General features: G+C 61.5%; 5 protein-coding genes across 5 annotated transcripts; 4 read left to right on the forward strand and 1 right to left on the reverse strand.

The window, feature by feature from the left end:
* Window positions 1–1,129: 1,129 nt before the first annotated feature.
* PFL1_05476 (uncharacterized protein) lies at window positions 1,130–2,769 on the reverse strand (the record flags this gene model as incomplete). The annotated part of the gene is made up of 3 exons (XM_007883012.1): window positions 1,130–1,456; window positions 1,543–2,110; window positions 2,222–2,769. 3 exons carry the CDS (start codon window positions 2,767–2,769, stop codon window positions 1,130–1,132), a joined length of 1,443 nt encoding a protein of 480 aa, XP_007881203.1.
* A 727-nt stretch (window positions 2,770–3,496) lies between these two features.
* On the forward strand, window positions 3,497–4,727 carry PFL1_05477 (uncharacterized protein; the record flags this gene model as incomplete). The annotated part of the gene is made up of 5 exons (XM_007883013.1): window positions 3,497–3,623; window positions 3,733–3,861; window positions 3,957–4,178; window positions 4,313–4,480; window positions 4,579–4,727. The coding sequence occupies 5 exons, from the start codon at window positions 3,497–3,499 to the stop codon at window positions 4,725–4,727; spliced, it is 795 nt and encodes a 264-aa protein (XP_007881204.1).
* Window positions 4,728–8,219: 3,492 nt separating this feature from the next.
* On the forward strand, window positions 8,220–9,015 carry PFL1_05478 (uncharacterized protein; the record flags this gene model as incomplete). The annotated part of the gene is made up of 2 exons (XM_007883014.1): window positions 8,220–8,676; window positions 8,795–9,015. The coding sequence occupies 2 exons, from the start codon at window positions 8,220–8,222 to the stop codon at window positions 9,013–9,015; spliced, it is 678 nt and encodes a 225-aa protein (XP_007881205.1).
* A 795-nt stretch (window positions 9,016–9,810) lies between these two features.
* PFL1_05479 (uncharacterized protein) lies at window positions 9,811–10,988 on the forward strand (the record flags this gene model as incomplete). Its single annotated transcript, XM_007883015.1, has 2 exons — window positions 9,811–10,845; window positions 10,974–10,988. 2 exons carry the CDS (start codon window positions 9,811–9,813, stop codon window positions 10,986–10,988), a joined length of 1,050 nt encoding a protein of 349 aa, XP_007881206.1.
* Window positions 10,989–11,028: 40 nt separating this feature from the next.
* PFL1_05480 (uncharacterized protein) lies at window positions 11,029–12,564 on the forward strand (the record flags this gene model as incomplete). The annotated part of the gene is made up of 3 exons (XM_007883016.1): window positions 11,029–11,828; window positions 12,000–12,193; window positions 12,302–12,564. The coding sequence occupies 3 exons, from the start codon at window positions 11,029–11,031 to the stop codon at window positions 12,562–12,564; spliced, it is 1,257 nt and encodes a 418-aa protein (XP_007881207.1).
* Between the last annotated feature and the right edge of the window lie 71 nt (window positions 12,565–12,635).

The raw sequence follows: 12,635 nt of genomic DNA on the forward strand, positions 1-12,635 counted from the left end.
CTGGCCTGCTCTGACTTGGGTTGGCAGGTCGCACCGCCGTCTGCCCTGCCAACAGCTGCATCGGCCTGCTTCCGAAAGCTGGCCCGCCGCCATCCCGACACCGCCACGCACGCACGCTGCCTTCTTAGCTTGCTTGCCCGCCGGCTCTGCCGCAAGAGTTGGCCAAGATGCTACTTACCTACTGCTTGGCAGCCAACAAGCAAGCCAGCAGATCAGCAAGTCAGCGAGTCAGAGAGCCGGCCAGCTTGGGCCAGCAGGCTAGCCAGCCCGCTGGGCGTTTCGGAAACAAGCGCAGCTTTTCGGCTCTGCGCCCGAGTCCTTCTTTGCATGCATCCTCGCCCGGCCTGCGATACGAGGCTGCACGTCGCATCGGCTGGCTGTGAACGCGTGCAGGCAGCCAGCCAGCCAGCCAGCCAGCCAGCCAGCAGAGAGGAGCTTTTCCGGCACATCGGGAAGGCCTCCTCTGGGCCGATCCATCAGCGCTCGCCCAGTCTGCATCCATCGTCGTCCACGCCTGCTTCGCCGCCGCTCATATCCGCCTCAACGACGCTTGGGCGTTTTCCGGTTCAGCGGCCCGAAGAATCGCTCTCTCACGTTCGCGCAACGACGATTTAAAACCTCGTCTTGAGGTCCGCGTGCCTGCTGAAGTGCTGGCCACTTCGGTCGTTGACCAACGCCGAAAGCCGCGGCCGCACGTCGGATGTACATTCGTACATCCATCCATTCATCCCTCAAAAATCGGAACGGTTCTCGACTTGCTCGTCGAGAAGTTCTTGCCGGTCGAGGGCCCCCTCGGAACTCAGCAAGATCGGGCGAGGAGGTCGCGCCTCTTTGTCCGCGTCTGTCTCACGCACGGGGAACTGGCAAAAGGCCGTCCTCGAGCCGATAGCCTCGTACGTCGCCTCGTGCTGGGGCGGTCCATGCCCGGGTCCCGCCAACAGGGACCATGGGCCCCCTCAACAAAGTCCCTGCCAGCCTCGCTTCATGAATCCGTCACGCTCTCGGACCGTACCAGGCGTCGATCGAGGATATACATTTCTTTCGAAAGCTAGCTAGCGGGCGGCGCGAGAGAGAGTAAGCCGGGACGGCGCGGACCGCATCGAGTCCGGGGCGGGAATTGGGCCCGCTGCTAGAACATCATCTCGGCGTCCTGCCTGAAGAGCTGCGAGATCGACTCGCCGTGGTGCGAGCGGCGGATCGTCTCGCCAATGACGGCCGACACGTCCATGATCTCGAGCTTGCCGCCGCTCTGGGCGGCGTTTTCGGCGTTGGCGATCGTGTTGGTGACGACGAGCTTCTCCAGGCTGAGCTTCTTGAGCAGCTCGACCGACTGGCCGCTCAGCAGGCCGTGGGTGATGATGGCGTACACCTTGGCCGCGCCCGCGTCCTCGAGCGTCTTGGCCGCCAGCGCCAGCGTCCGGCCCGTGTCCACCATGTCGTCGACCAGGATCGCCACCTGCCCGCAGCGATCGGCGAGGAGGGACGAGGCGGTGCAAAGTTAGCGTCAAGCGGCGTACGGCGCCGGGTCGCGTCGCGACTCACCTTGCCCTTGACGTCTCCGACGAGGATCTCCATCCGTGTCGACGTCTCGTCGTCCGAGTCGTCGGCCTCGGTCCCGCTCTCGTTGCGGTCGCGCGCGCCGCCGCTGCGCACCCGGTGACCCTCACCGTCGGTCATGATCCACTCTCCAGTCTCGGCGCACTTGACGCCGTTGGCAATGTCGCTGTAGACGTGCTTGGACCCCGCGGCAGCTGCTGCCGCCGCCGCCTGGCCCTCGACGCTGAGGTGGCTGAGCTGGTCGGTGGCCGAGCTGACGTCGGCAGCGTTGGCCCTCTCCGAGTTCTTGAGCGCGGTCAAACGCGCCGACACGCTGCTGCTGCCGACGGGCTGCGAGGTGGCGCCGACACCGGCGTTGAGTCCCGTGCCATCGAGCAGCACCGAGCTCGACATGGGCGTGCTGAGGCCGGAGCGGAGGTCGTCGAACGACGACTTGCTCGAGAGGCCCATCTCCTTCTTCTGCGCGGCGCGGATGCGCTTGTTCTGCTCACGCTTGCGATTGCGGTTGATGAGCGCAAAGTCGACGCCGAGCGCATCGGCGAGCGACGTGGCCCTAGTGAGCGACAAACACACGGAGCGCGGGGGAAAAGAATCAGCCAGCTGAAGGGTCGCAGCGACAGGCATCTCGAGGAGTCAGAGACTGGGTCGCGCATGCCGCTCTCACCTCTTTGCGCCGCCGGCGTCGGGGCTGACGATGATGGCGTCGCGCCAGTTTTCGACCTTGGAGCGGATCCAGCGGGCGACGCTGGGTTCCGAGGTGAGGTTGTCGACGGGGATGTCAAAGAAGCCCTGAATCTGGCTTGCATGGAGGTCCATGGTGATGACGTGGTCTGCACCGGCGACGGTGAGCATGTTTGCGACGAGCTTTGCAGTGATGGGGGCGCGGCTCTTGTCCTTCTTGTCGTGGCGCGAGTAGGGGAACGAGGGGATGACGGCGGTGATCCTCCGGGCCGAGGCGGTCTTGCAGGCCGAGAGGAGGATGAGGAGCTCCATGAGCGAGTCGTTGGGATCGGTGTAGGGCGAGTTGCCCGTCTGGAGGACGTAGACGTCCTCGTCGCGGACCGAGCTGCCGATGCGCACGTCGATGGACTGGTCGGCGAACTTTTTGCAGATGCACGGCGTGAGCGGGATGCCGAGCCTGTCGGCCACGAGCTGGGCCAGCTCAGGGTGGCTGTTGCCCGTCAAGAGGCGGATCGAGTTGACTCCAGGCATCTTTGGCGTGGTCTGGTCGGAATCGAGGTCGGGGTCGAGTACGGGGACGACGTGCGCCGGCGGTGCTGCTCCGTTGCTGGTCGGTGACGATCCGTCAAAGTGCGGCAGTAGCGAGCGCCGATCCAAGCAGTGCGGATGGCGATAAAGAGAACGGAGGGAGGGAGAAAGGCGGAGGCAGGCGTGCGGGTGTGCAAGAAGGGTCGGGGGTTAGGAGGCTAGGATCACTCTCAATGGCAGCGAGCGGTGGCACCGACCGGGCCCTCCGAGCTCTAACTTTGGCGCCGGGAGAGATGAGCCAGCCAGCCAGCCAGCCAGCCCCTGCTTCGGAAGAAAGCCAGCAGCCCCGCAGGCCCCCCTCTCTTCTGGCTGCCTGCCTGCCCGGCCTGCCCGGACTCAGGCTTGTGGAGAAAAATTTGGACGTGGTGCCTGCCCTGCCGGCTCCGTTTCGGGGGCTCCCGGCCCGATCGCTAGCCATCGGGGCCTCGGCTTCGGCCTTTGCCCGGGGTCTTGCCGGCCGCTTCCCGACCCCTCGACCCCACTCTGCTCTGCCTGGCACCCTCCTCCTGCCTTCCACATATCCCTACGCTTCTGGCTGGCCAGCTTGCTCGCCGACTGCTGCCACTTTTGTCGGATCGCTCCGCTCCATATTCGGGCATAGATAGACACGCTCCGACCCCTGACCGCTGCGCACAGCAAGCCCTGGAACGCCGTCGAACGTGCGAGCTGAATGTCGGCAGACATGGCGGCCCCGTCGTCGACCGCAGCCGCCGCCATCAAGGCCGCGAAACGGTCGCTCAGGAAGTCGATGGCAGTGACGCTAGCGGGCATGGCCAGGGAAGACATCGCCTCCCAATGTGAGAGGGACATCACGCAGCTGGTCCCACTTCCTCCATGCCACCGGAAGCATCCGCCATTGACCCTGGCTCTCCTCGCCCTTACCGATATCGGCTGCCCTCCGAACAGCACAGAGAGTCGCGCGCAAGGTGCTTACCTCCCCCACCTATCACAGCGCCCGTTCCATTAGCGTCTACGTCAACATGGACGTCGGCGAGGTCATGACCGACGACATCTGCCGAGCCATCCTGAGAGACGGTGAGCCGAACAGCCGACAGTGCGAGATCCGGCAATGCCGAACGTGCGACGGCTGACACCGCCTCCCGTCCTTTTTGGTATCTCCTCGTGTCTAGGAAAGAGCCTCTACGTGCCGCTGTTTGCCTCGCCCGTCGATCCGGCGGCGGCCAAGGGGCCCACAGTCGATGCCGCGCCCGCACCTGCGGCCACGACGTTTGCGACCGACATGGTCATGCTGCGGCTGCGGGACCTTGCAGAGTACGAAGCGATGAAGCTCAACCGGTGGGGGATCAAGGAGCCGGAGCTCACCTACCAAGACGGAACCTTGCGCGAAGAAGGTGAGGCAGGTGGATCATCCCACCGGAGAGCTGCGCTGGCCGCGATCGGGAACGTTCGGGCTACATCGTGCTCACACGCGCCCTGTCCTTTGGCTCCGTCCGACCCGCTCGCACACCGTGCCGGCCCACGACAGCGCTGACCGAGTCGACCGGTGGTGACGGCTTGGACCTCATCCTGGCGCCCGGCGTCGCCTTTGACGTTGACGGCGGTAGACTCGGCCACGGCAAGGGCTACTATGACCGTTACTTCACGCGCGCCGACCAGTGGGCGCAGGGGAGAGGCAGGCCGGGTCCTGTCACCGGTGAGTCCAGTCCACCGTTGCCTACGCTCGATGCGCTCGATGCTGAACGATGCCTTGCTCATGATCCTTGCTCGACCTTGATGATGCTTGATTGCCAGTGGCGCTGGCCCTTTCGCAGCAAGTTCTGGCCAGCGAGCTTCGGGTCCCTGCCGACGAGAGGGACCACGTCCTGGACGCCATCCTCTCGCCGGAACTCTGCATCAGGCCCTCGCGCACCGCCTCGCGCTGGATCCCGGGAGAGGAATGAGGGTGGGCCTGTACGTGCACGCTCTTGCTACGAGCTCGTTCACACCACACATACATAGGCAAACGACGATGGTTGCACAGGAAGTGCTCAACGCCTGCGCCTCGGTCCCATACGAGGATGACTTCGAGCCCTGGATCGACGTCGACTCCGCAAGTGACGCAGTGGACGGCTGGCTGGCATATGGAGGCGACGCAGGCCGTTTGAGACGGAGCCTGCAAGCCGGCTGTCAATGCTGCCGGGCGAAGTCATCGATCGCATCTTCTCCCATCTCGAGGCCATGCTGCGTGCTCGCGCCGAGACCGTCCGCGGTGGCGGCCGTGATCTTGACTTGGCTCTCGACGACGATCATAAGCAGCGTTCGGATCTCGACGCTGGACCAAGCTCTCTTCGGTCGGCGACGTCGTCGTCGTTTACGGCGCCATCCTTTCAGCGTATCAAGGCGCTGTTGATCGTGGCAGCCGCAGGCTTGTCAGAGCGAAAGCACGTCGCAGGACCGCCATCGATGAAGCCGACGGGCGCGTGCCAGCCTGGACCATGTCCCTGCATCGCCCCCTTTTCGCCCCTGCATTGCGATGGCGTGAGCGAGCGACGGTCCCTCTTGCTCTACCAGGGCCACGACATTCACCTCCCATTTCACTTCGTTTGCTGCTTCTCTTCTCTTCATCATCAGTACCATCATCGCAAGACCCGACCGCTCCCTCAACGGTGCCGGTCGCAGGAGCTCGATCGGTGCCCTTTCCGAGCCCGCTACACTCCTTGGCCTCCCTCGCGCGCCAGCTCGGTCGGCGTTCTGGATGAGCAGCAGCAGGGCTGCGAAGAACTGGGACCATCATGAGGCGAGGCGCTTCCGCGGCGCTCTCCATCCCATTTTCCTCGGTTGAAAAGACAAGGACCTGCCACTGCCTTCGAAGGGGGACGCACGCTTTTCCAGACCACCCGATTCGAGGACTATGAGGGGCCGGGAAGGCCCAGGTGGTGGCAGCTTTCCAGGACCTCCGTCGCGCCGGGCAAACTCACTCACGCCGCCTTCTACCTCCCTATCCGCACTCGAGACCAATTGGGAATACGAACACAATAGTGACCATACAAGTGCGATCCGATGGACTCAGGTCGCCGATGCAACCATGACGAGGTCTGTGCTGCCCCTCTGCACGCCCGAGCGCCGTGCGCAGGTGGGGCCGAGTCGCTTTGTCCCGCCGATCCCAAACCTCGTCACACTTGGCTACGCCCCGGCGAGAGCTTGACCAGCTGCAGAAGTCTCTCTCTTGCCCCCTCGTCACCACCACCACCACCACCACCATCGCACTCGCCATCACCGCTCCACGGCAGCTGACGACAAGCCTTCCTCCGCACGCCGAGCAGTGCGAACGCTCCTCGCTCGCACTCACCGTCCGGGCTCGTCACGACGTCCGCCACGTCCTCCGTATCCTCTCGTCACCCTCCTACCGCTGCTGTCGCCCCCTCCCTTCGCCTTAAGGATAATTGTAACCTCGCCGCCGGCTACTTTCCCCCTTCTAAGCCCAAGACCGCATCCGCCAGCATGGCTTCGCCGCCGCCTTTGCGCATCCGCGTCTCTTCCGAGCTGCACGCCACACTCATCGACCTGTGCACCGGCATATTGCCTCTGTACGGCGTCGGTGTGGCTGCTCCCGGATTTCAATGCTTTGCAGAGGCTCTGATACGCATCGAGAACGGCCTTCAACCCTTGCCTCGACGTCTGGACCGTAGTTACGACCTCTGGCGCACCCGCGACATCTCGATGCCACAATACGAAAACATTTTGCCGGAGACAGATCCCATCTCGATATCTGCGTACTGCGCTCTTGATCGTACCTTGCAGCACCTCCAACTCGAGACGCTCCGTTCATTACTTGTCCTCGTCCCATGCTATGAAGCAGGTTACGAGAGGTACTTTGAGTTCGGTATCGGTCGAGCTGAACTCATCAGCCGTCTGAAGCCCTGGCATAAGTCCGACGGCGTCAAGCTGGAAGTTGCACGCGATCGAGCCTGGGACGAGGAGGATGGTGATGATGAGGAGGAGGAGGCGCGATCCCTCTGCGTTCACCACTGCTCAGATCCTTGGAACTTCTCTCGCGTCAACAGGCTCAAGAGAGACGGCACATGGCTTCGGCAGCCGGCCAACTTCAACAAACTCCTTGCTTCTCTTCAGGACAAGGTGCGCCGCTCGACGATGCCTTGACTATTGCCTCATTTCTGGCCTCGCGGATGCTTGCCGGTGGCCCCGACGGACACCAGCACATCTACCGATTCGATCATCACTGCGCTCCCACTGGCAGTAAGCCGGTGTCTGAGCCATACACCATTGCCGAGCGCAAGGTCGATGCCGAAGTTCGTCGACTCATGGAACTGCCGGCATGGCAATCAAGTGTCTTCGAGCCAGAGACCGCCGACAGGCTGAAAAGGGAGATTGTTGGCGAAGGAGGCCTCTCGCACTGTCAGGCCGACTACACGATCGCCAAGCTGAGGTACATGGCCCTTCATCCGCCTCGGCAAGGGGTCAGCTTCACCGGAGTGCCAGGTGTCTTCACAATCCATCTCGGCCAGCTCGAGGCTCAGAATTCCATCTTGAGAGCCAGGGTCATCGACTTTGCTCGGTCAGTCTTTGAGACCGGGAGGGACTACCAGGCAGGCGCCGACAAACAGGTGTGGAACCTTGTCGACCCTTCGTTGCATGCGCTTCACGAGTGGACGCCTCTGCTTCCTCAGCACTTCTCGAGCTGCTCAGATGGTCAGCCTTCTGCTCTCTCGCACGTCGCCAACGCATTGCTCAAGCAGATCCATCCGACAAATCCACACACACCGGGGCCGAAGGCGACTTTGTCGGATGTATCGATGAAGCCACCCTACCCCGCAACGCTTGAGAGAGACGCAACCACCACGCCTAGGCTCAAGTACACAGAAGGCGACACAACACATTGGCTTCCCGCTGAAGTCCGCACCACGCTCAGTCAAGGTCGGCCTCGCGCCACCTTCCTGTCATATATCAATGGTCTCTCGCCTTTTTCAGAGACATCGCATGCTCTCTATGAGCCCCTCTCGACGTGTTTCGCCACGATGCTGCCGCTTTTCGAGAGCGTGCTGTCCTCGACTCCACTTCGTGGGGACAGGGCCTTTGTCTCACCCGACGGGACGTCGTTCTCCCAAGAGGAGCCGAACAGCCGCAATCACAAGCTTTACAAGCAATACTTTTCGCCGTCTTTCGAAGAAGTAAGGAGCGAGGTGGCGAAAACGGACCCGACGACCTGGCCTCGCCAATTCAACACCGGTAGACCAGGGACGAGACTGGCCCGTTACGCTGAGTATCGATGGCGTCAGGTGAAAGCCTTCATGACGCCTCCTGTCGCTTTATTCGAGCCACCGGCGATGCGCAAGTTCAGACTCGATGGCCGTGTCCTGCAGGTCGTTGTAGGGATCTCGACATTTCGGTTGACGCCAGACCAGCCGATATACAAGGACGACTCTTGGCTCGACATGGAGCGAAACCCTTGCCCCATCTGCGTTATAGGAGTCCACTGCCTCGACGCGAACAACGTCGCCGGCGTCTCGTTCGATTTCTCCATCGAACAGGGCTCGGGCGTGGGGATGGGAGAGGCGCTGGCAGACGGCGAAAGACAAGATCACATTCTTGGCCTCTTTGGTCCGGACATGGAAGCCGTGTTCAACCGCGAGGAGTTCGGATCTGCCTCCATCGGCCAGGGGCAGTATCTCGCGTTCCCCGCGACGCTGTCGACCAAGATGGATCCCGTCAAACTCCTCGATGCCAAGAGGCCAGGACACCTGACGCTCGTCCGATTTTGGCTCGTCGATCCGTCTGATTCGGTCGTGTCGACTGCACGAGTGGTACCGCAACAGGTCGATTGGGTGAAGGAAGCGATGAGAGGAATGCAGCGCGATCCCAAGAGCCTGTTCTCGCTGCTGCCTATCGAGGGTGAGCCATGAGTGCTAATTTGCGCAACCTTGATGAGCGTTTGCACAGCTGCAAATGGATGTGAGCACGCCTGACAGAATTCTGTCCGCACCCTACTCGTCTGCTTTGTCGGTGGCAGTGCTCGAAATGATCTTTGATGAGCTGGAGGAGCTTCTCGAAGCAAACGAGAGAGGCCTGAGGAAGCGCAACAAGACGAAGTGCGCTCTACGGCTTGAAGATCAGGCGCGGGCGAGCGAGTCTGCGAAGCCGGAGTTTACAATGAGCACGAGGCTAGCTCTCAAAAACCGAAACGACTTCGCGGATCGATTGGAAAAGGAACTCTACGACTCTGCCGACTAGAGATCCCGACGTCGAGCTGGCGGAAGGGGAGGTCCGCAAAACTCTAGGCTACCCAAGGCAAGCGAAGGGGGAGAGTTGTGACTAGTAACAAAATTGACTGTGGCTTGGTCCGAGCCTCGATGGCGACCGGCGATACATCGAGGGCGATACATCGAGCGACTTCCGAGCCGTGAGCAAGAGCAGAGGGAGACGACTGGCGCAGCTCATCATCGCGTCCGCCGTCGTTATATAGATCCTCACGCGGGGTGCTCTACCCTGAGCTTGAAGAAGGAGAAGAGGCGGACGGGCCTGTCGCGTTGCTACAGGTTCCATCGCGGTCCCGGCAACGCTTCACACTGCGGGACGTACTTATGTAAAATGACCTCGGCCGAGTGCAGGTGGGGAATGCCTTTGTTTCGTCGATCCCGGACCTCGTCGATCCCAGACCTCGTCAAACCTGAAGCTCGTGCGCGTTTCCTACGCCCCGGCAGATATTGAGGGCGAGGGCACACGGACCGTTCGGACTTCCCCCTGAACCCAACAATCATAACAGATCGCCTTTGTTCTACTGCGACCAAATGATCTCCCTTTACTTCCGAGGGGCAGAGGCCGGTTTTCCGCGGTGTGCTGCTTCATTCAGGACGCTCAGCTTCCCAATTTCAGGCCGCTCTGCCTATCTATCGCCCATCTTGTCCGACCACAAGCTGAAACGTAGACCGGGCCCTTTCTTTCTTCCCTCCCAACACCATCTCCATACCGCTCTCTTCATCTTACGTCCTGCATCCTTTCCGTCTGGAGAAGTCAGCATCGCCAACCATGGCCTCGCCACCCCCAACGCGCGTCCGCGTCTCTCCCGAGCTGCACGCCACTCTCATCGATCTCTGCACCGGCATCCTGCCCCTGTACGGGATCGGCGTCCCGGCCCGCGCCTTCTCGTGCTTTGCGGAGGCGTTGTTACGCAACGAGAACGGACAGCAACCCCTCCCTGAGCAACTCGAAAAGCGATACCAGGATTGCTCGAGCCGCATGTACCATTCGTGGGTTGACGTCGAGACACGCCCACACGCGGAGCCGATCTCGATGGACGCCTATCTTGCATTCCAACGCGCCTTGGATCGACTCCATCTTAAGACGCTGCCCTCCCTCCTTGTCGCCGTCCCGACCGACTTCGACTGGGAGGAATTCCAGTCGCCGGTCTGTGCCAACCCATTCGCCTGGTTGGACATCGACGGAAGTGAAGAGGCTTGGCGACCTGACAGCTTGCGGATCGAATTCGACAGGGACCGGATCAACGACTCGCAACCCATCTGCCTGCAACACTGCTCTGACCCCCAGACGCTCGCTCGCGTCAACCGGCTGAGGGAGGATGGCGCCTGGCTACGAGAGCCGGACAACTTCAACAAGCTCCTCTCCACCCTTCAGGACGAGGGCGCGCCCATGGACGACGTCTTTCGTGTTGCCGCCTTCGTTGGATCGCGGCTGCTCGGTGGCGGCCCGGACGGGTACCAACATGTCTACAGCTTTTCTCACTACTGCGCTCCGGATGGCAACAACCCGGCAGCGGAGCCCTACACGGTCGCGGAACGCCAGATCAACACGGAGATTGGCGAAATTCTCCGAAAGAAGGCGTGGAAGGTCGAGGTCTTGACAGAAACAGACGCTGTGGGCCTGATGCAAGAACTCGTCCGTCGCCGAGCTCTCACTCCGGACCAGGCCACGTACATGATGTCCAAGCTACGCTACATGGCACGCCATCCGCCGCGCGAAGGCGTCGACTACACCGCCGTCCCCGGCGTCTTTACCACCGCCGCCAACTTCTTGGGCTCCGACGGCTCTGTATTGAAGGCCAAGGTTATCGACTACTCCCGATCAATCCCTGCACACGCGCGGGATCATCAGACGGGCTCCAACAGGCAGGTGTGGAATCTTGTTGATCCTTCACTTTACTCCCTCCTCGCTTGCACCGGACGACTCCCCAGGGGCCGCTCAAGTAGCACTGGACACCACGCTTCTGCGCTCCCGACTGCCGCTTTGATGCTGCTCAAGCAGAAGAATTCGAACGATCAACGCAAGCGTCCTGCGACGGAGAAGGCGCAAGAGATCGAGCCCATGACTTCGCCCTACCCCTCAAGCCTGAAAGGTATCAAGGACGCGCTGGGCTACAAATACCGAGGGGATCGCCCCCTTGGATGGATCCCCGCAGAGATCCGAGTCGGAACGAGCAAGGAGCAGTCCAGCGCCACCTTCTCGTCCTATATCAACGGCCTCTCGCCCTTCCAGGAGGCTTCTCAGGCAGTCTACGAGCCGCTCGCCGCTTGCTTTGCGTCGATGCTGCCGCTTTTCGAAAGCGCGTTGGCCTCGACACCGTTGAGAGGGGACATCGGCTTCCTGTCACCAATGGGCACACCGTTCTCCAAGGACTGCCAAAACAGCGGCAGGTCTCTACGCTACGACTCGTACTTTGCGCCTTCGTTCGCGGAGATCAAGAAGCAGCTGCGGGCGACCGACCCTTCCGGCTGGCCCGAGTTTGATGACGACATGAGTTTCGAGGACAGGCTGGACGAATACGCCGAGCAGCGATGGCATCAAGTCAAGCGATTCGTCAGACCTCCGAGCGCACCCTTCGAGCCGCCTGCTCTACGCAAGATCGACCTTCGAGACCGGAACCTGCAGGTCAGTGTCGGATTGACAACACTCGAGCTCAGCCCGGAGCGGCCTGTCTACACGACCGAGTCATGGCAGAGGTCAGGCACCTGGGATGGCAAGGTCTGCGCGACCGGAATGATCATCCTCGATTCGGACAACATGAGCAAGGTCTCGCTGGAGTTCTGCCTGTCAGTCAGCGACAGAGGTATCCACGGACGGCTGAAAGTAGACCGGGACGACAGCCATGTCGTCGGGCTGTATAATCTTGGAGCCGAGTTGGAGCGAGGGTATCAGCTCCTTGGATCGGCTCCGATCCCTCCTGGTGGCTGTATCGCGTTTCCTGGCACGCTGCTATCCAGGATGAAGCCCGTCAAGCTCGTCGATGCCAGCAAGCCAGGTCACTTGACGTATGTCTGCTTCTGGCTGGTCGACCCGTCCTGTCCCGTCGTCTCATCGGCCCAGGTGATACCACAGCAGGTCAGCTGGCTCAGAGATGCGACGCGAAAGATCTGGACCGACCCCAAAAGTCGGCTTTCGCTGCTACCCTCTGAGAGTGAGTACCGGTAGTCTTTGAGCGTCGTCCGCCGACGCGGAGCCGACTTCTAGCAATTCTGACACCAGCCTTACCGGGTCACCATCGTGACCCGTATTTTGGCGACAGTTCTCGACAAGATTTTCGAAAAGCTGGAGGAGGTCCTTGAAGCTGACGAGGAGTACGAAAGTGACTTCGACTACGGCGACTACGACGACGACGACGATGACGACGACGACGATGACGACGACGACGAGGACCTTCTCTCACGCGTCAGAAAGCGCGCCAGCGACGTCGCAGGATCGACGTATCTGATGAGCACGAAACTAGCTCAACAGATCCGCAGCGAGATAACCGAGTGCCTCGAGGTGAAACGCCTCCGGAGAGCCTAGTCTATGGCGGAGCAAGCGTATCGTTAGCAGTATCGATCAATCGAGTCCACCATGAATACGAGCGAATGTCA

The sequence above is a fragment of the Pseudozyma flocculosa genome (genome assembly GCF_000417875.1).
Source record: "Pseudozyma flocculosa PF-1 unplaced genomic scaffold scaffold00020, whole genome shotgun sequence".
Taxonomy (NCBI): domain Eukaryota; kingdom Fungi; phylum Basidiomycota; class Ustilaginomycetes; order Ustilaginales; family Ustilaginaceae; genus Pseudozyma; species Pseudozyma flocculosa.